The following is a 22,017-nucleotide window of genomic DNA, read 5'->3' on the forward strand; positions in this document are numbered from 1 at the left end:
ACAACCCATGGGTTATTTTCCTATGGTTGTCCGCTCGCCCTATTAGTAATAAGCGGCTGTAGCGTGTTGCTCTTCAAAGACGTTTCCTCTGTGGGATGAGGAAACTTGTATGAGCAGTAATGTGTTTTTGCTAGTTATGTGGTTCATTTGTATTTTAAATTTAAGAAGAATCTCCACCGTGATCAGGGAGTTGTCTGAAAATTCTGTACCTCCCTGTATGTGGTGATGCGAGGCATGAGTTAAATGCCTGCACTGCCCCAGGTCCTGTCATTTTGAAGAACTCAGCGATGCAGTGGTATATTTAATGATATTACCACAACAACTGTGGTAAAAAGCCTGACTGTTGAAGGTCACATATTTGCCTACTTGGTACTTTTCAGCAGAGAAAAAATACGGGGTTTTAATATGGTTAAGTTTTAGTAGCAGTCTGTATTCTGCTAGTAGGAAACTATTCAACTATTTGTTAAATAATCTTTATATATCTTTCTGATTATTGGTTTTACTGAAATGGCTGAAGGTTATCATAACTTATTATGCTGAACAGCAAAGTCTTATGTTGCCCTATGAAAGGGACTGCTACTGTCTAGATTTAATTATTCCCCTTAAACTAATGAGATCTGACGTGTGTTCTTAACTGTAAACTACTTTCAAAGCAATGCCAAATACTGCTTTTCTTGATAACCGTCTAATTACAGATGTTCTTTCAGTAAAGTTTTGATGTGATAGGAAATATTAACTTAAATTCTAAACCATGTCATGTGATATACTTCAGTCTGTGCTACTTAAACTGAGCCAGTGGGCGGTTTATTTTCAGTAAAACAGATAGTGTTAGCTGGTTTAATTTCTTGGTCTGCTGTGGAAGAATTGCATGTATGATAAACAATCATACATAATCACATATAATGTAGTTTGTTACACCAAGCAAAATGCCTATTCCATCATAAAGCTATCAGTTGCCCTACATATGTGATTCTTCACTTGAACTGCATAAGTTAATGTTGACAAGATTGTAATGTTAGGTCTACTTATAGCCCATATTTGCTGTGGATGTATCTGTAAAATTAGTTTTGAGAATATGAGAGTTTTTCTGTTCATGATCTTTAGAGAATTGCTATCTGATCGATAGATTCGGTATCTTTTTGTTAACGGCTTTATACTTCAGGGCATTTCAAAAAACCCCCAAATAAAGCACAAAATTATGCTCAGCTAATAATGCTGAGTAACTTCTTTCTTCTGCAGTGCAGTGAATGGGGAGAATAACAATTACTTCCTTTTGCCTGTAATGAAAAAGTCTGTATCTATATTGTATAAGTTTCTATTTGATTTTTTTTCTTTCTGTTTAGCTATAGCTTGAATTAAAGTGGACTGCAGCTCCTGAAGCCTCGTAATGAATCCCCTTATCTTTTGAAGTGTAACAGGACTCCTTTTTTCTGCTTATTAATTAATCCATAGGATGTAGTTTTCAGATGTTTACAGAAAAAATAGACAACTTTAAGGTTCTGTGCCTCCCCAGATTGTCCTTGGTCTCAAATTATTTTTTGCAGCAGTCACTGTATTGCAGCATCTAAGTTAATTTGCATTTTTCTGATTTAGTAATGTTTCATATATCTTTATTATCACCTGAGGCTCTTGAGATATTAATGTAGGGCTGAAAGTACTCCCACTATCCCAGAATTATGTAGTCCCACCCACAGATGAGGACTCCAGGAAGTAATGTCAGGGATTGCTTGTGGTGATGTGGCAAAAATGTTTCTGTTTAGAATCCATTTTATTTTGTTTGTTTTATATCTTGAAGTGAACTATAAAACTTAGTTGAGCTTAACTGAAAAGGAGAATAAAGATCTTAAATTGGTAGCAGAAGCATGTACTAAAAAATAATTCCCTTCGTTCTTTTTTTTTTTATCTGAGTTCAGAATCCTGGCCCTTTCACTACACAGTTTTGCTCATGCATAAAACTTTCCTGTGACTGCTAAGCTCTTCATGTTCAAGAGAGAGATAAACTCATTGACTAATTCTAGCAGTGGGCAGTGTTCTGGTTTAGGTTCTTACGGTAGAGGTTTTTGGTCTGTAACCACTGGTGTACAGAGTCCTGAATTTAAACTTCTTTGCTATCTAGTTACTCAGTATTTAAAAATCCTAAGCAGCTTTAAAAAAAATATATATTTATTTTGGTTTTGTTCTTTGCCTTTAGAAACTGAGGTGACAGGAGGGTGGTGCTGCAGTTCATATCTCAATGCTTAGATGTTATAACTCAGCTCCTGCCTTATCAAGGTGAAGATGTCTAACAAGGCTCATTCCTGCATTTCTGTATGGACTTTTTTTTTTCCCCTCCCTAAAATGGATTGGATCCTGTCTTGCCTTTGTAAAATATCCTGTTCTTTGCTTTCTTGACAATTTCTTTTGGAAATTAATTTCTTTGGAATAAATGTCTTCTCTTTAAGAATACTTCATTTAAAATAATTTGTTTCAAACAGGGCAATCCAAAAAAGTATCATATGTAAATGCTGGTTCAGATAATGTACTGTAAAGCCTCACTGAGCTTAGCTTTTTGTTTTAAATGTTACCTATGTCATGTTTTGTTTCCACAGCAACCATGTCAGAAGGGGACAGTATTGGTGAGTCTGTGCATGGAAAGCCTTCTGTGGTCTATAGATTTTTCTCAAGACTTGGACAGGTTGGTTTTTTGTAGGGTTTTTCTGACTCCATTAGAGGCAGGTCTCAATGCAGCTTCTTGAACTCGTTACTTTTCAGATGAGTTGTTGAAATACTAAAATCTGTACAAAAGATTTCTTTTGAAACCTTTTAAAAATAGGTAAAAAATATTATAATACGTAGCTTAATGGAATATTTAATGTGCGTATATGTAACGTTGCACAGTGAAAATATAAGCTGTTATTGTCAAAATTGAGGATTGACTTCAGATTTCATGTCAGATTCATCTTAAGGAAAGTAAACTTGCATAAAATATTGAAAATTTAAATTGCTTTACAATGCCCCAAGCATTAGGATTTTTTTTCTTTTTTGGCCTTTGTAAAAATATAGAACTTTTCAAATGCTTGTAAGTATGTTTAATTCAGTTTATTTCTAATAAAGAATACAAATGTTTCATGTTACTCTCATTCTCAAAATACTCTTCACAGATGCTTACTATTTTTAATGCTACCCTGTAATAAACTTTCTTCATTATGCATCATGTGTTTTACAGATGTACACTTTATATTTCTTCCTAGATCTACCAATCCTGGTTAGACAAATCTACTCCATATACTGCAGTGCGATGGATTGTAACTTTGGGTCTGAGTTTTATCTACATGATTAGAGTTTATTTACTGCAGGTAAGAAAACTTATTTGTCAAGACAGAAATAAAAGAAATAGATTCACAGAGGTGATTTCATCTTTTCATAGAGTTGGAATGCTTACTTTATACAGTGAGAATTTTTAATATTTTTTTAACAAGTCCAGGAAACTTTTTGTGTTAATGTGAGGATGTAAAAGAGCACTTCTCAAGGAAGCAAAAAAACCAGACTGTTAATCTTGTTGAAAAATCAGTGTCTGAAAACAGTTTTCGGGAAGACTTTAATCTTAGCTTTTTTTTCCTCCCTGCTTCAGGGTTGGTACATTGTGACATATGCCTTGGGAATCTACCATCTAAATCTCTTCATAGCTTTCTTGTCGCCAAAGGTAGACCCCTCTTTAATGGAAGATTCAGGTATGATGAATAGTTCATTTTGCGATAATTTTGAACTTAGTCAAACTTCCAGCTCTTTTTGTCTGATACAGTAGCGTAAAGATGTGCAATTTTAGCATGACACTGTATTTTTAGACTTGCAAAAAATCTATAAAACATGACATCAGGAGTTACTATAAAACTTGTCAGGGTTTTTTTTTTTGGTGGGTGGTTTTTTTTTTTTTTCAGGACTTGAACATATGGAATATTGTATTAGTTTTCTGTGTTTTGAAAGAAGGTTTATGTGACTTAAGTTCTCCCCATAGTAATTCAAGTGACCTGGCACTAATTTGTTATCTATTTTCTTTTTGGAAATCAGTGTTAAGTTACATTAAAACAGCCACTGTAACTGGAATCTATGTGTAACAGTGAAAGTTTTTCTTTCTTGTTTTTTTAAAGATAACAAGTAAAAATAATCTGGAGTCCAAATATGTGGAAAATTAGTGTGAGGGGGTTTGTGGTTTGTTGTTTTTTTTTCTTTTTCTGTTTTTTTCAGATGATGGTCCTTCCTTACCCACAAGGCAAAATGAAGAATTTCGGCCTTTCATTAGAAGGCTCCCAGAGTTTAAATTCTGGTGAGTGGATCCATCTGCCCATGCTCTGTTTTTGAAAAATATAAATATCTGCATCAAATTAGTGGTAGCTGCCATTAAAGGATTAATTTTAATATTATTTTTAAGGCACTCTGCCACTAAAGGAATCCTGGTTGCTATGGCATGTACATTCTTCGAGGCTTTCAACGTTCCTGTTTTTTGGCCAATCCTTGTGATGTACTTCATTATGCTATTTTGTATCACTATGAAGAGGCAAATCAAGGTAACTTGCCAATAATAGATAGTACCATTTGTGATGTCAGAATTCACAGTATTGTTCTAAACTGTCCATCCAGTTGAGCACTTCAGAGGTTTTAAATGTATTGCACACACTTCTTTTGCTAGAGGAACTTGAACAACTAACACTTGAACAGTGCAAGTGTTGCATATTTGCAACTTTGACAAATATTGTTGATGGAAAATACAAATAGCTCGTAAAAGAAGTCTTCATACACCACATGACAAAGTCTTATGCTTGCTTTCAAAAGGTTTTGATCTTAGAATTTAATATCTGTTTTTTATGCAGGATGAGTCTTAATAATTTCTCATCCACTTCCTTTCTTCAGTTAACCATGGCTATTTTTAATGAAGAGGTCTTGTAGGATCTCTGATGGGTGAAAAAGGAAGTTCTGACAAGTTGGTGCGAGAAGGTAGATGGGGAGAAGGGGAAGAAGAACATAGGCAAGTTATTCAGACCAATTTTAACAAACTACTGATGGTTTGTTGGCATTTTAAAAAGAGAACCAGTTTTTTTCCCAGACATTCAGAATTTTGGATAGGTACTGTTATTCAAAGTTGTAAATTAAAGATTAAAGGGTAGTAAAGAATTAATACCTCTGTGCTCTCTTCAGTTTCCTGTGATTCCCCAGTCAGTAATCCTCACTGTACAGTATAAATTGTCGGGTGTACCCAAATTTGAGATTTATAAGATTGGGCTCATACCCCTATTTAGATGTAAACTGGTGTATGATTAGCTATTTCATTACCCTTACAATACTGAAGAACTGTCTTTCTAGAGGACTTTGTAATTTTCAATGCGTATTATAATACATTTTTGTAAATACTATGTAAGTTTCTTGCCTCAAAAATGGATCTTTTCTCTTTACAGCACATGATAAAGTACAGATATATACCCTTCACACATGGCAAGAGGAAATACAAAGGGAAAGAAGATGTGGGAAAGACCTTTGCTAGCTAGAAGGTGCAATCAACCTGTTGACCAATTCTACTTCTAACTAAAGGAACGATTTTGAGCCATTGTAACAATGCCTTTTTTTCTTCATAAAAAATGATTAACAGAGTGGTGACAAAGCAGTTGAATTTTCATTTTAAGAGGATCTTGCTATTTTTATCTAAAATATCAGTTTCTTGAGGAAACTGGCATTCTAACCAAATTGCATTGAGTTTATTATCTTTTGTAAGAAGTTGGAGAAACTTTGGATAATCCCATGGATTTGGGATAACGTATTTCTTTCAAGATCCATTGCACTGGAGAGGTTAATGGCTTAGAGTTGGGTATTTTTACATAGTTCTCCTGCTCTACGTCACCCGGAAGTGCTGTGCACATTTGTGAAGGAAAAATGTAAGATGGCACACGTGATGCTGTTTTCTGCTTCATGGCCATGTGCTATTTTCATAGAAAAATTCAGTAGACCTAAACAGATGCAGAACTTAAGCCAGTTTCCTAAATGCATGGTATTACTGAGTTATAGCCAAACAGATATAGATAGGAATAAGAAATCTACTAAATTATGGGTTTTGCAGTAGGGAAAAAATACTCATATAGCTTCTAAAGTAACTCGTTTGTGTTGGGTTTTAATGCCAGTTTCACCATTACATCTCCTAGCAGACGGTAAAATTGGGCTCTATCATGACAACTCAAAACTTCGTTCAAACTCTATCACAATCTTTGAGGACCTGGAATTATAAAAATATATATTTTAATTGTTATTAGTTGGAGTTTCTTTCATACTTAAGGGTTTCTTGATTAATTTAAGATGACTTCATGCAGCCCCTTCAGAATATGTCCAAACTGGCCATAGCAGACAAATGGTGTGGGTTTTAACACAACTTTTCATTTTCTATGGGGGAAAAAAAAAAAAAATCGGAGGTAAATGACCTGCATGTAAACTTTTTCATGTGATACAACTGCAGTTTTATTAAGTGACTTTTTAATTCCAAAATTTATTAAAAGACAGTGTCCCCCTTTACTTGTTCTCTATCTTTATATACATATATTGATCTAACAGCATTTATGGCTCCTTTTCAGTAATGGTTACCCTCAACTTATCTTCATGCAATGCCTTTTTCAACTCTTCAGGGAGCATTCACTTGCAGAAAATAGGAAAAGATTAGCTCTTTGAAGATTCTGAATGGAGAATAGTGGCAACTTCAACAGAAACCTAATTGAAAAAAAATTATGTAGGAACCCTTTAATCTGATTTTGTCAAATGAAGTCATTATGGAGCTCTGGAATTCAGCCTTCAGTAATCCTGGGAAAATGACAGGTAGTTTTAGTTCACATTGACCTGTTTTTTGTTTGTTTGTGTGTGTTTGTTTTATTAGCAGTGTGGAAACTAGTAATGCCAAAATTTAAAATTATGGAAATAGAGTAACCAAAAAGGGCCTTATAAAAACACCAGTCATGGATACTTGCAGTTCGTTGCTTAAAAATCTGAAAGCCCTGACTTGGAGAAGCTGTCTTCAGGTTTGCTGGAGCTTCTAAATAATATGGGCAAATCAGGGAGAAAAAGATGATATTTACTAATATTAAAATTAGCAACTGGGATGACTCCTACTAAACAACAGAGTGTTAATGATATCCATTGCAAGTTAGACATTTTTACCTCCACTTAATTTTGAGCTTCAGTGGCAGCTTGAGATAAATGCCTTCTCATTCTTAGTAGATGATGTTTGGACAATGGTATAGTTCTCTAGCTGACTCTCAGCATGCAACAGCCAGACAAGTTTGACGGCATTTTGTTAAACTTTGCTCTATTTTTATCACATAAGTGCTAAAAAGAAATTACCCTTAGAGAAAGCATGAAAAACTTGGCTTGACAGCTTCACAGACACTTTTCAGTCATTGATTGCGTCCTATTTGTTTTTATGTGCAACTAAATGTTTTTCCTTACTGTTTTCTTAGGAAGATCAGGCAGTGATTTCCTTAGGTAGTCATGTTTTGCTTCGTGATACGGACCACTTTTCTTCTACTGTTGCCTTGACAGTTTTAAATAGGTGAGGGATGCCTGAAATTTTTCTGGGGTAAGAAAGGGATGATTATTGCAGCTCTGAAAATCACTTTTGTACAGTAATGAAGAGGTGTTCGCATAGTTACCAGAACCTATTTTTTTTCGTTTATAGATATGACGAAAAGTTAAACTAATTCTATTGGGGTTTTTATGATAACACTGGAGATTTAATTGTTAACTAGCTAACCAGGATCTCTGCAGTACAAATAACCATCTTAAAAGAAGTGCTCTTACTGTAGCACACCTCCCCCTGCCATCCCAAGTCTGTTACTCAGTACCATTTGTGAAAGATTTATTGAAACTGTAACTCACGATCCACTGAGTGGATCATCTGGCTTTTTCTCCCCATCTGTATTTAAAGAATACAAATAAATTAATCTTGTACATTTTCTGTCATGCAAGAATGACAAGATATGTTAACAACTAACAATCTTCTTTTTCCCTGCTTCTCCGAATACTTGTATGATTGAACTTATAATAATTTACGGGAATAAATCTTGATGAGGTGATGGTGCAGAATCCCTCCTCCTTTAGCTGAAATAGCCCTTATTGCCATAAAGAGCGGAGGGGGTCTTGTGGCTGAAGTCAGCTTCTTCCCTATCTGTGTTAGACTGTAGAAAACACCACATAGACAAACTTAAGCTGTGTTGCAAAACTAATGTTTTATAGTTGACCTTAGTTTTATTAGTATACATACTAGGGCTTTTTTGAAACAACACTTGTTACATTGCTATAATCTCAATGTCTAGAATACTTGATGAAAAAGTCTTGATACTAATAGCAATAGAAGAGCTTTGAGTTTGGAAGCTGAATGTTAAATTGATCAATGCACAAAGTAGTCGGCATTACTATTGGGTTTGCATTTGTTGCTTCTGTTGATCTAAGGGAAATTCACCGTTTGTCAAATCAAGGAAACCTGCTATATTGTTAACCTTGTTATGAAAACAGAATGGTACATGACATACATTTATCATTGGAACTTCCACTGCAGTTAAAACTAAGGATTTGTGTACAGTTTTTGTCCTTTTCCCCTGAAGTCTACAGCGTGGATTCATTATTAAGTTACAGGAGAAATGGAGTCTTACAAATTGTAGAGTTTTACTAATACCTTAAGCATGCTATGAAAGGTTGGAAGACTCGTTATCTACACTTACATTTAGAAATTGAGAATCTGATTTAAATTTTTCATTGTCCACAGTGAAGAAAACTACTACATTTGTGTTAAGCACTTTTTAGAAAGACATATTTTTAATACGGCCGAGAACCATGTTAGAAGAAACAGAAGGGTAGAGGCAGAAGTAGATTTATTCTGTAAAAGAGGAATGAAATGCCACCTTGCACAGGCAGTTACCAGTTTTATAATAAAGTCTTCTTCTTGGACTAACTTAAGCTGTATGACAACTTTATAAAGGCCCTTGTCATGAAACGAAACAGAATAGGTTTTTCCTTTACAGTTGATAGTGACGTAGGTAGATCAGTTTCTGAGGATGAAACTTCTCTCTGCACAGTGGACATTCTGTCTACAAAAAAGAAAAGAAATTAGATAGATGTACTGAATTGCTGTATCTAAAAGTAAAAAAAAAAAATCCAAATATCACTGTTTAACTACTTCTAGAAAACAATCAGCATCCATAATCAAAACCCCATTTTTTTCAGTCCAGTTTGTGATGCAAGCTTAACCATGTAAAGCACTCTAAGCTCGCCCAATTTAAAGAGCAACTTGAGGTGATATGGGTGCTTAAAAACCGGATGGATTCTTAACAGTTCTTTTGGTGTGTTTTTGTTCTTTAATCGAGGTGGCAATACTACTTCAGTTAACTTTGCTAACAAATGGAATCAGAAAAAACTACAGTTAGAGGCAGTATGAGGAAACATTCACGTACACTAGAAGTAGTATTTAAAAGGTATTGACTGTGTATTAGAAGATACTCTTAGTTCTCTTAACTCAGAGCTGTGAAATTTTTGGATCTCTGCCTGGTGAATCCAGTGGGGGAGTCAAAAGGATTTATTAGGTCAGCACATTCCAAAAGACTAAAAGTTACTAAAATGGTAACAATTGTTGTCAGTGTTAAGAAAAAACAAGCTGAAGTCTCTGTATCTGAAACAAAAAATCCTTTACCATGGGTGTTGAACTGCTCTTTGAGTAGTAAATTAGCAGGCCTTTAGGGAAAAGAATAAGGTAAAGATACAATTATAGTGAATGGATGTTTTCAGATCTGAAATATCACTGTGTAATGCATTTTTAATACTGTCTACCTACAGATATGTGCATCTGGGACAGCTTTAGAGTTGACAAAAATGCAAAAAATGGTCTAAAATAAATGTCCTCTAACAGATACAGCTCTATTGTCAGCTAGTACTCGCACTGAAAACTAATAACTGAAATTGTCAGTAGCCTTCTAAGTGTACTTCTGTTACATTCAAATTTCTGTTGCCTCCACTTCATTTGAAGATACTTCAAGCAGGGAGTCAGCAGGGCAATTTCTAATGCTAACTCACTTGACGTTCTTTCTTAATTTTACAGTCAGAGGTGTGGTGGGAAGTGAGGACTAATCTTCACTCTAGATTACAAGAACAACTTTTTTTTAATTGATGCCCAACAACGTAAGGGACCAAAGAAGCTTGAGTAAGGCCACAGTGCAAAAGGATCATTTACCTAAATTATTCTAATCAAAACTTGAAAATGTGTGTGAAAACTTTAGCTTGTGATGCTTCAGCTTCCTACCGGAAACTAAAAAAGCCCAAACTAAAGTTTGGGGATATTAGATAAAAATCCATTTTGCATCTGCTTGCTAATTATCAGCTTTGAGTGATTTCATCCCTCCCCCCACTTGATTTTTAAAGTGGACTAAGTTTTTTTGCTTTTTAGTTTCAGATTCATAAGAAGGCAGTACTTGGGAGTTAATATTGTCGCATTAAGGATATTCAACAATCTTCCTTATGTTTTTCATCAAATATCATATTCTGAACACTGTTAAGTGATAGGAAATCTGTGTATGGGAGCTATTCCTCTAATAACTCATTTCTTCTGATAGCTATCTGGTCAAGAAAAGGGTCTGGAATACTTTGTACAGTCTAGCAAGATAAGTTTCAGTTTAAGGGGCCCTCTTTAGGTACCTGCTTCAGTTAACACTCAGTTTTATCACTGTGTAATGGACTTGCATATCCAGCTGAAACTTGGTAACATTTGCTGCCTCCACTGCATTTCTCTTTCAGAAACAAACAGCTGATAAGCTGAAAAATGCTAACTGGAGGGGTGGGTAGTATGGTTTGTGTTAGGCAAACTATGTTGTTTTGTTTTGTTATGTCTTTTAAAAGGATTAAATGAATCTGATTACCCAATAAGAAAAGCATCTATTTTCACAGCCTTAGAAAACACATCTGAGTAATTCAGTAGGTTACCACTCCTTCCCTGCAGCTAGATGAAAGTTTTTACCACAGCTTACGACAGCATTCAGGCAAGACTGATGAACATTGGCTCGGTCTTTACAAGCAAATCTGAAGTGACTTTTGACGTTTCCTGATTTGTGTCAGGGTGGTGTTAGGAAGGCAGTGGCTCATCGCAAGCTGCGTTCTAGTTTGTGGCTTCACGTGGTGTATCTGTCATAGAACTTGACAGCTTGCATAGGTATAACCTTGGTGCGTTTAAATACAGGCCTTTGGCTATACTAATTTTAGTGTCAAGATCAATTTTGGATCTTGGAGAAATTCTCTGAGAAGTTGTATTTGCTTGATTCTGCCGTGCCACAGCCAAATTAGTATATGTGTAGGAAAATTTAAGTAGATCACACCACTCATTTCTAAAACAACTGCAGTAATACATCTGAGTTATAGCACAGACGTAGCCTCTATGGCAAACATTTTATTTGTAAGTAACACTTGATGCCTTTTTTCTGGCAAGCAGTTTTCACTCTTTAGAGAAAATAAATGGACAACATCTTATTCCACAATGTTTATAAAATCCTTAATGGATGAAAATTCTGTTGTATTTCATTAATCCAGAGCAAAATCCAAGTTTAAAATACCATGCATAAGAGCTAGCTCAGTCTGGTTGTAACTTATTTATTCCTTTTTACTGGAAATCAGGTGAAGGCGGCTTCAGAACGTTATCATTTTGTTGTTTCTTTGCAGTCAGAATTATAGCCTAGGTCTGTAGATAAAGGAATTATCTCCATGTCTGACTTCCACATTAGTTCAGTTGCATTTCAATGGTTGAGACAGAAAACTGCTCACCTTATTTACCTCATCTATGTAATGCATAGTCATTCTATTCTAATAAAATACATAGGTCCTGGTGAACTCTCGTGTGGGGATTTTGGGTGCCTTAGTGAGAGAAAGGGTATTATTTCAACACCCAGGCTGATAGATATTTTCAAGTAGAAATTTCATCATGTTTACCCCTTCCAGCCTCCATTTGTCCTTCTGTACTTACTCTGGTGTTACACCACTCCGTGATGCATTCCCAGCAGAAGAGGTGGCCACAAGGTGTGGCTGTTGTATGTCTCCGTTCTTCCAAGCACAAAGTGCAGCGGGAGTGGCGCCCAGTAGTTTTTTCCTTGGTCATATTTCTAATTAACATAGTTATATGTTACTTTACTTTATTTAGCCTGCTTGTAAGAAATATTTGATAACACAATGTTAAAGTAAACCCCACCTTCAAGTATTAACCCTTTTTGTGAAGATTTCAAAAACATGAAAGCAAAGCATGAAATCTAAGAGATGCTTTTTAAAGCAGTGAGGAATGCATCAAACTTTACATTACACTGGGTTCTAACTTAAGTCAAAGTGTCACTCCAGTGTTGTCCCTGTTCATGAAAGGTATTACATTTCCCACCATTGCTTCCATCTCTTTCCTAGTAAGTAAAAATCATCGTACTTCTGATGAGCTAGGTTGCGGTGTAGTTTCCATTCCTGCCTTGCTCTCTGCTTCTGTTTGAAGCTGTACATCTGAACACCAATTGTTAGAAGAAGATGGAAGAGTGAAATTATTCCAAGAAACTTGTAACTTGATCGAATACTCTGATCTTCTCTTTGCAGTCCTCCAAAATGCAGCTACATAAGTCACAGAAATGGAGATGTTTCGTTACTGTGGTTTTATGAAACTGTGCTTCTCCCCCCTCATATTCTGCCCCCCCCCCCCCCTTGATTTGGGATTCTCATTTCTGTCCAAAAAATTGATGTGTTTCTAGGACTCATCAACCTGCTGTCTCAGGATGTCTAATGTGTTCTGGATGTATCTCATTCAGTCAGGCTACACTTAACTGCCATTTGTGTAAGGATCAGTTGTCTCGAGTTGTCTGTCTGTCCATCAAAACTGTTGCTTTAATCAGTTCAGTTTTGTTATGTGGCTCTGAGCAAATAGTCAAATACTGATGTTCCAGATTGACATGGGGAATCGTTGAAGAATCTTGTGTCTATACACATTTCTGGGACAGTGGCTGATGTTTTTTGGAAAGATACTTCAAAAGACCATGTGAAATTAAGCTCTTCATATAGAAAAATGCTATCTGAACTTGTACTGATTTTTGTTCAAAACTATATTGAAGTATTTCCCATGGATTTATTAAGCCACTTCTCACTTTTTGTATATTTGTAGAAGGACAGTATTGTGATGTTATGTAGGGTATTAACTTCTGACAGTACCTTCACATTTATTAGCCATAACCTTTCAACTGCAGGGACTCATAACCCCTCTACATAGTATTAAAAATATCCCTCTCACCCAGTCAGCTCTGCCCATATTCTAATCAGCTATAGGCAAATTCTATGTCCCTTTTACACACATGGCACCCCAAAAGAGGCCAAAATACTGCAGTGGACAGCAGCTTCAAACAAGAAATACATCCACTTACATACGTGATTCCTGTGATTCTTTTAGACAGGTGATAAAAAGTGCCACTTATGTAGAATACTGCCAGATGTAGTCGATGGAGCAAAGGTATGCATTGTTTAAGAATGTACACAATTTGTAAGACTGTTTTCTTCTGCTGTTCTGTAAGCTCCCCAACTTGTTTCTGTATCCAGTTTCGTATTAAGGTCCTACTGGATAAGCCAAGTGCTGGGTTGCTCTGCAAGGTTCTGGACTCGTCAGCTGCTATCTGCAACTCGTGTTCCAGATGCAGTAATCCCTTTTCTAAGCAATAGGGTACTACAGTATGCAGAGAAACGAAGATGGCCCGTCGAAGAAAAGAAGGTACCCTTTTCTTGGTTGAGTCAACTTGAACAATGTTAACATATTCTTCACCCAGAGTCTGATAACCTAAATAATGTGTGCAACAGAAAACACACAGGGTAAGATGGCAATTGCAGTATCATTCTCTGTATGGTTGAGCAGTGGTGACAGGCTGCTCAGTTCAGAACACATCGGGTTTTGGAGTTTCAGAAATAGTTGCATTTTTTTGTGTTGAATGAGGTGACCATTACGTTTACATGAGCATCTGCAGCATCAGTACCTGCCATAGCTTTAGGCTTAAAGCAGGGATGCTTCTTCATAGTGTCATGCATCCCTTTTTTGAAAAAGAACTTTTGCTTTTAAAAGAACCTATATCTGGGTTGATAAACTGCTGCCTTTGAACTCAAGCTTCTGGCAATTTAGTGGTTAATAAAAGGCATTTATAGAAAAACAAACCAAAGACAAACCCCACAATGAAGAAAATCCCTGTCAAGCAGTCTCATTGCAGGCGGTGGTCACCACTAGCAGCCCCCCAGGACAGACGGCTCATTTTTCACGCCCTTAGGAGAAATACTAAATCGGAAGCTACTAGACGTGTTACCTGACAAGGTGGTAAGGACGAAGTAGGCGACATCAGAAAGCAGTTCAATCTCTTTCCTCCATTCCAGCCACTTCTTGGCACCTAAGGGAGGGGGGGAATCGTTGCAGTTACTTGACGTGAAATTCCTGCTGATCTAAACCCTTCGCCCGCCGTTTCTCCCGGGCACCCCAACACTGGATTAACGCCCCCGCGATGGATCGGCCCGCCTCCATCACCCCATCCGAGAGCTGTGAGGGGGGAGGCCGCTGCTGTCGGCGGATTTGGGAGCACCGACGATCCGCGGTCCGTCCCCTTTCCCCCCTCCAACGCCGAGCCGGGCGGCCCAGCCCCTCGGCAGAGCTCGTGGTCCGCTGAACGCCCCCCCCCAGGGCAGGCATTACCTGCGAGCCCGTGCAGCGCGGTGCCGGCCCCGCTCCGCAGCCCGCTCCGGTACAGCTCGTCCTTCTGCCCGCAGCGCACCAGCTGCGCCGGCCCCGCGGGCTCCAGCGCCATCCCGCGCGGAAGGAGACGTAACTCTGCGCGGAGGCGAAGCGGCTCTCCACAAGCGGCGGTGCACCCTCGGCGGGCGCAGGGATGTTGCGTCGTTACGGACCTCCCATAAGGAGGCGCCTATAGCAAGAGGGCGGGAGCCGCTTTCCTCCGTCTCCTCAGCGCTGCGGCTGCCGCTTCCCACCTGAGCGGCTTCTTCCCGCCGGTGGTCTGCGGTGCCGCTTCGCTCCGGGGAGCGGTAGCCTCCCGGCCGGGCTTCCCTCGAGTGCCGCAGGGTGGATGCCCAGCAGCCCAGCCAGCGCCCGGGCTCGGCACTGCCGCCGGCCAGTGGCGGTTCCGCAGCCCCGGTTGCCTTCCCTCAGCGCGCTTGGTAATGCGGCGGCAGAGCGGGCTAGCCCGGGCTCGTCGCCTCCTCCCTGAGGGGCGGCGGCCCAGAAGCCCCGGCCCCGTCTGGCTGAGGTAAACGGTATGGGCCAGGCGAAGGCGGGAGTCCGGGCTCCCCGAGAACCGCCCGAACCGCCGGGAAAGCTTGGGAGCGTTGGCGTGCGGGTATGTCAGCCTTCCCCAGCGCCCCGGCTGGAAGGCGCGTCTCTGTGTAGGCTGAAGGGATCCAGCCTTCTGGAGCACGGCGCTGCTTGGTCCCGAACGCCCATCTGCCACAGCGTGTCAGCTGGATGGTTGGCTTTTGTGGTTGATTCACTGGCAAAAGGTGGGATTTGGAGAGACAACGATGAGTGAACATAAGCGTTAAGGCCGTGGTCAGCAGCGTTTCTGATAAATTGCTCAATGTTGTGTCTAGTTGCTAGTTTATTTAGGGAATAGAGCATGCGCTCTCCTCATAAGGCTTATTGGGCTCTTGATGGAGGCAGCCAGAATCCCATTATCTACTATGAGGCTGTTGCAGGTGTGCCTAGTGTTTCATAAAAAAAAAAATAATTTTTTTTGTATGTTCCCTACAAACAATGGCCTTTTTAACAAAGGTAGCAGCATTCTGAAAGTGTTTACTACCTATATGCATCTTGAAGTCTGATACGTTCATTCTTGTCAAAATGCGTTTTGGGTTTTTTTAGCAGATTTTAATGTCATGTAACTATAAATTCAGTTTTGCAACATGCTTCAGTGAAGGGGAAGTTAAACAGTTCTGCAATGTAACTGATTTATATGACAAACTGCTTTCAGTTGGATTAAAATAGATGTTTTCCAGAAAAGTTTACATGCTAATATTGCAGTAACTCACTTGAAAGAGCTGGAGCTTGTACTTGTTTTTTTCTTTTTAGTGCCGAGAAGCAGAAAGAAAGGCTACCCACTGACAAACATAAACACAAGTAAACTGGATATCTGTGCTCCTTTAGTTTTCAGTAGTCTGTTATTAGCAACACAGCTTGTGACATCAAAGATCTAATTCACCTGTACCAAAAGTGGTGAATTATAAGTAAAGCTGTGATGAATCTTACGGTTAAGTAATACATTCCTATTCCCTCCAGCCTTGCTCCAGGTGCAACTCAAATTTTTATTTGCTACTATATGGAAGGGTGTATGATGTAAATAAAATTGCAGATTGTTCAATCTGTAGCTATAAAGTCAGTGCAATTAAGGAAAAACATTACAACATTTTATTTAGTAAAACAGTAGGGGGAGCACCTGCATAAGAAAATATCCCATGAGAAATGGGATATGGAATGTGAAATTTTCACATCTAGTGTGTGCTTCTCATTTAAATCTTGACATATCGTGGTGATCTGATATGTCCCAAGTTAAGAAACTTGAAGCTGCTACCCTAAATCATAGCATTTTTTTAAATGCGAAACTAAAACCAATTGACCAATCTTCAGATCATTTTGTTCAGCTTTCCAATTCACCTCGTACTCCCATATGTTTTGATTTTTGTTTAAAGTAAGAGCTATGATTTCCATGCTATCTCATGTGTCCAACAGCTCAATTGTTAAGGAAAATACCGAACATGGGAAGACTGTGGTTAAAATTAAAGAACTTGGAAACTTTCTCACTACAAAAATACTGGTTGCTATTTCAACATTGCACAGGCAGTGCAACAAGTGCATCCTAACCATAGTTTAATCTTTCTACTGACTGTGATAGGTGGTATTTCCTTTGTCTTGTGTCCTGTGGTTTCCCTCAGCAATCAAGAGGTTAAGATCTCTTAAATCATTGCACCTGAAAAAATTGGAGCATAAGAAATCTAGGGGGAGTTAGGAGCAAATGGTGATATTTTGTTAGAGCTACTAATTTAGCTTAGGGTGATATCTGCTTGGTTGTGAACAACTGTTGGAGAAGTTGATTAGGGTGCTAGGTATAATTTCTCAATTGTGCTCTGTATGAGATATATGTTTTACTAAGTGTGCAGGGTAGATATTTGTTGCTATTTTATTGAAGTGGGTAAATACAGATTTCTTGTTTTATAGGTCAAGAAACCAAAGAAGAGCTCAAAAGACTTTTTTTGCAAAGCTGAAATGCTGGCTGATGAGCACTTAATTATTAGATTGGAAACCATTTATAAAGCTGAAGATAAGTTTAGGCTTCTGAAGGTCAGATTTTCATTCCTTAAAAATTTGTTATTTGGGGGGGATTGTGTGGTAAATAATACTTTTTCTTTTTAGTGGAGTTAGTTATTTTTAACAGCACAGTCAAAGTGTATCTGAAAGCTGTGAGAAGAACGAGGTAATAAACTCTTATGGTCCATTAGAAGTTTGCATAACTGATTATGGGGTCTCTTCCTACTTTTTGTGGTAGAAGACCCAAACTGACCTTAATAACAGCTGAAAATCCAAACTGTAAGCAGTTTTCAGTGCTGTATTGTAACTGCTTCAGTTTTCTGTGCATTGTCTGTTCTTTGCATCAATGTTTTATGGGGTCAACTCATTAATTATTTACTGATGTTTTTGAATTCACACATTAACTGATCCTTATCACCTAGGGTTCCAGGCTGCCAAGACTCTGTTCCCACAGACATTAAAACATGTGTTTAACTTCTCTGTATGTGACCATTCTTGACAAATTAAATGGATTTTGTTATATTCGAAAAGTTAAGTTGGTTTGCGATATTTTGAAGGGTGGGGGTTTTGTCGAGTATGGCAATAAATATATGTTCTCCTCTCAAAAGGAGGAGAGTGGTCCAAATCTAGAAAATAATTCAAGATATCTTTTTTCTTTTGAATGGAGGAGATGACATCATGCCACCTAATCTCTCCATTTTGTGTAGACAACTTTCATGTATATACCATTGAGGAGAATTGACCTCTGTTTTAGTTAGCTGCTTGCTTGCACTGAAAGTTGCAAGTAAGAGAGGGGTAGAACTCTCTTTCCACCTCTCGTGTTGTAATTGATTATTGTGGTAATGACACACATTCTTAATTTTTTGATTATTATTAAGGCAATGTTTTGTAGACTATGATTTTGTTCCTCATAAACAAGTAACAGTTAAGAAGTGTGAATATTCAGGGAAAAATACAAACCAGGCAAATGAAAACAACAAAAAAATTAAAAGCATTAGGTAGGACTGTTTGTTGAGAAGTAACAAAGTGAAATAATTTAATATTAAACCTTCAATTCTACAAACTCTTGGGGAATTTTAGGATGCCTGGCTAGTGAGAAAGACATCTTCTTTTGGTCTGCCTTCCACTTTTGCCTTATTTATTCTTTCTCTCACTTTTTTTCTCTTTGCTATTCCTGTTAGTTACTGCCTTAGTAGTTGTGCTGCCATATGTGAAGGAAGTACTTCTGAAACTAGAGTTTGCAAGGGAATAAAAAACACTGCCTGTTGAGGGCCAGTGTTGTGCTGCAGGTGTCAGTCTAAACTTATACTTGTTTTCATTCTGCATATTTCAGGTAATTTCTCTTTCTCTAAGGAGGTTGCAGAAAACCAGTTGTCTTAGTTTTTATTTTGTGGAGCTCTACTTATTAACCAAAAGGACTATAAAGTGGTACTTCGCACAACGACTTCTGACTGCTGATTAGAAGTGAGGCTGAAACTTGTTGGTAGTGAATTGAAGTTCTGTATATATACATGCTAAAGATGATAGTGTTCAGTGGTCATGTGGAAGTGAGGAGCACTAGCCAATTCTTTAAAGTCTGAGGGAGGACACATGAATTGGCAAATGTTTTGTGATGTGTGGAGTACCCAATTAATTATGCCTTACTTCTCCTTCCTTCCATTTTATCACTTCATATGATTCTGCATACTTCCTTTTTGGAGAATAATGATTTTGAAAGAGCAGAATTTGTCTATGAAAATGGATTTGTAAGTAATCCTTTCTTGATAGTCATACGAATGTGACATGAGATGACTCCTGTTGCAGTGCTGTGCAGTATTTCTATGTGTTAGTGTAGCTGGGGCTCACCTCTCACTTGAAGGAAGTTTTATCAATCTGTATTTACAAATTTATTTCCTTTTGTTTTGTCTTTTCTTTTTTTATATTTCTACTGTGTAGAAAGTTTAGACCTCCCGAATGTAGCCCTCTGTGTTGTTTCACACTGAGATTTTTCTCTGTTTGCTTCACATCATTTGCTATGCATAGAATTTGGGCTAATGAGTACTGCAACGTTTATAGGCAATACTACTTTGTACAATGGGGAATGCAATCCACCAAATAGGAATATGTATTCATTCCTGTGTGGGGACACACAACCAACCCCCTTACGAAACCTCCCAACAAAATTACTCCTTGGACTGGGGAGCAGTAGAGGGTAATTCTACAATTAGAATTATTCACCCCTGCTCCCAGACCCGCAGCTGTTCCCTGCCTCCCCCCCCCCCCCCAAAAAAAAGAGAAAAGTATTTCATATGATCTGGGATTATTTTTTGTAGATCTGGGCCAAACCTGCTTCTCCCATAGATTCCACCCTCTGGCAAAATCGTAAGTTTAAAGATTTAGAATGAGAGAAGTGGCTGATCTGAATGCAGACTGTACAAGTCGCTGTGTTTTTGTAAGGAGAAGAAATATGCAATGTATTCACCAAAATAATAAACGAACACTTTTTCCTAACCTAATACTAAGTAGTTAAGTGTATTAAGCTGAAAAAACACAGTAGACATACCTGAAGGACCTGAGGCTCTAGTACCTTTCAAACGCTGCCTAGTAACCTGATGAAAGTCTCTTGAATGCACTGTATCATGGAATTATTATACAGATTATTGGCCCACTTCGATCCTTTACCAATGTGATGGTTCAGCTGATACTGGAATTGACCCTGGGATTAACATGGCTAATTGTTCCCTTCATCACATACAGCAAGACCAGACTAATGTTAGTTGTTACACAGTGATCAGCAAGAAAAATCTGTTTTTTCTACTTCGTATTCTGATTGATATTGGCAACTGCATAAAACTGCCGTATCTCTTAAAATTTAGCTGCTGTGTTTTACTTAAGCTTTTGCAAGACAAATTTCTGTGCAGACTTTATTTCCATTGCATGCTTCTCTACTTTTCCTTATAACAGACCTGATAAGGGAGTGAGTTGCTTCACTGACGTTAACATAAGGAAGTCCAAAATGTAAAACAAACTCGGTGCACAGTAATGATTAACTTTTCCTCCCACATGTTGCTTGTCTGTGCATTATTAAATATGGTTTTACCTCTGCAGACCTGTTAGTATAGAAGAGGTTTGGAGTGCAGCTTTCAAACAGGGCAATAGGCAGATGTTTCAGTTTCCAACCTGAAGAACAGGTTCTGCAGATGTAAAAGGAACGAAACGTCTGTTCAGGATTGTTACCACCCTCTGATTCCCTTTGCCTCCTCCCACTTTGAACTTGTTACCCTGGAGCTGAACTGTTTGAATAAGGACTGTAAGAGCTGCTTTGTGATCAGTGAGCTGAGAGCACTTAACATGTAAAATGCAGGGGAGGAGCCTTTATTTCAGACTTTGCAGTTCCCTCCCCTCCTTTTTTTTTTTTTTTTTGTCATGCTTATGAAGGTTCCGATGCACCGCGCAAAGAAGCTAGGACAGCTTGTCTGCACTGTCCAGAGAGGAGAGACAAAGGTATGTGGGTTTTCTTGGGTTTCTTTGTTTTATTTTAATTTGCTACTTTCTCTTTCAGGAATCATTTTGGTGTACTTTTAACACTTTTGCTCACCCTTAGAAGTTAGCAACAAATTTTATAATATGCTACCGCAGGAATATATCTAGCTTTATGATTGCAACAGAATTTGCTACTGTTTTTGCTTTTGTCTTCTTTAAGGAAGAGAGAGAATGGAAAGAGCACAATGTCTGATGCTTGTTTTATTTTGGTCATGCTTTCTCTTGTTCATGAAAATGTTCAGGAACCTTGGAATTCTGTTAGTCCTAAGTTTTTAGATTCTGTGATCTTGTAGGGATGAAGCAGACTGCATTTGTGATTTAAGTTTAGACTTTTCTAACTGGACAACTACTTTCTTCAACACGAGAGACCAGCGCATTCATTCTGAAAGGATAACCTGAGCCTTGAGCTTTCACAGGTATACTAAGCCAAAACTAAAACTGACTTGGATAAGAGAAGTTGAATGTAAAATAAACTTTAGATATTTAAATAAAATACCAGTTAGGTAATATAACCTGGCTGATTCTGTGACTGAACAGTTGGTAAGTCTTAACTTGGAAGGAAAGACACACATGACCCTTTGACAGGGTATGTGTTGTTTGGCTTTTTTTTTTTTGGTTGTTGTTTTGGGCTGTGGAGAAGGAATTTTCAGTTCTTTCCTGGCATTCAAATGTGCGTTACAATTGCAGAGATATGGCCAAATTGCTAGTGCTGTGTATGCTTCAAACGCTTTGGGCTCCAGAGCTTAGATGTAGATCTTAAGCATACCCCAAATCCTAAGGGTGATAACTTCTGGGATCATGTTTTGTTTCATGGTAGAGGTAGGTTCAACTGTTAAAAAATAAAATAGGAGTAAGATTCACTGCTGACTGTGGTAAGTTTGAGATGGGAAGTTGATGCCGTCTTGAGAATCTAGCTCAAAGTTAAGTTTTTTCTTTATTGTTCAAAAGAAAGTGGTCTAAGTTTTGTCTATTAAGAGAGATTTTTCTGTTCTTACTGAGGGGAAAAAAAACTTTAGCTGGGCAGAATTCTTTTTTGCCTAGTAAGATTAGGTATGAAGGAACTGTTTAGTCCAAATGAAGGACAGAGGTTGTGAGGGAAGGTCAGTGACTACTGATGAAATGTACTAGTTTTCTAAATGCGGGCAAGATTG

General features: G+C 38.1%; 2 protein-coding genes across 3 annotated transcripts in view; one reads left to right on the forward strand and one right to left on the reverse strand.

The window, feature by feature from the left end:
- RER1 (retention in endoplasmic reticulum sorting receptor 1) overlaps nucleotides 1-6,531 on the forward strand; it is a 7,013-nt gene extending 482 nt beyond the window's left edge. Inside the window, exons 2-8 of one of the 2 annotated variants that reach the window (XM_010577468.1) lie at nucleotides 2,192-2,271; nucleotides 2,589-2,674; nucleotides 3,231-3,335; nucleotides 3,611-3,710; nucleotides 4,225-4,303; nucleotides 4,409-4,544; nucleotides 5,430-6,531. In XM_010577468.1, the coding sequence (XP_010575770.1) occupies nucleotides 2,594-2,674; nucleotides 3,231-3,335; nucleotides 3,611-3,710; nucleotides 4,225-4,303; nucleotides 4,409-4,544; nucleotides 5,430-5,519 (591 nt within the window). In that variant the 5' untranslated portion in view covers nucleotides 2,192-2,271; nucleotides 2,589-2,593 and the 3' untranslated portion in view covers nucleotides 5,520-6,531. The remainder of the gene's footprint in view (nucleotides 1-2,191; nucleotides 2,272-2,588; nucleotides 2,675-3,230; nucleotides 3,336-3,610; nucleotides 3,711-4,224; nucleotides 4,304-4,408; nucleotides 4,545-5,429) is intronic. The other variant, XM_010577467.1, reaches the window with a different exon arrangement.
- A 101-nt stretch (nucleotides 6,532-6,632) lies between these two features.
- Nucleotides 6,633-14,846, reverse strand: PEX10 (peroxisomal biogenesis factor 10). Its single transcript, XM_010577466.1, has 6 exons — nucleotides 14,726-14,846; nucleotides 14,346-14,426; nucleotides 13,425-13,831; nucleotides 12,449-12,624; nucleotides 12,005-12,140; nucleotides 6,633-9,092 (listed from the first exon to the last, which is right to left on the reverse strand). The coding sequence occupies exons 1-6, from the start codon at nucleotides 14,835-14,837 to the stop codon at nucleotides 9,021-9,023; spliced, it is 984 nt and encodes a 327-aa protein (XP_010575768.1). The 5' UTR covers nucleotides 14,838-14,846; the 3' UTR covers nucleotides 6,633-9,020.
- Nucleotides 14,847-22,017: the final 7,171 nt, after the last annotated feature.

The sequence above is a fragment of the Haliaeetus leucocephalus genome, unplaced genomic scaffold, assembly GCF_000737465.1.
Source record: "Haliaeetus leucocephalus isolate CR32 unplaced genomic scaffold, Haliaeetus_leucocephalus-4.0 Scaffold556, whole genome shotgun sequence".
NCBI classification, from domain to species: Eukaryota; Metazoa; Chordata; class Aves; order Accipitriformes; family Accipitridae; genus Haliaeetus; species Haliaeetus leucocephalus.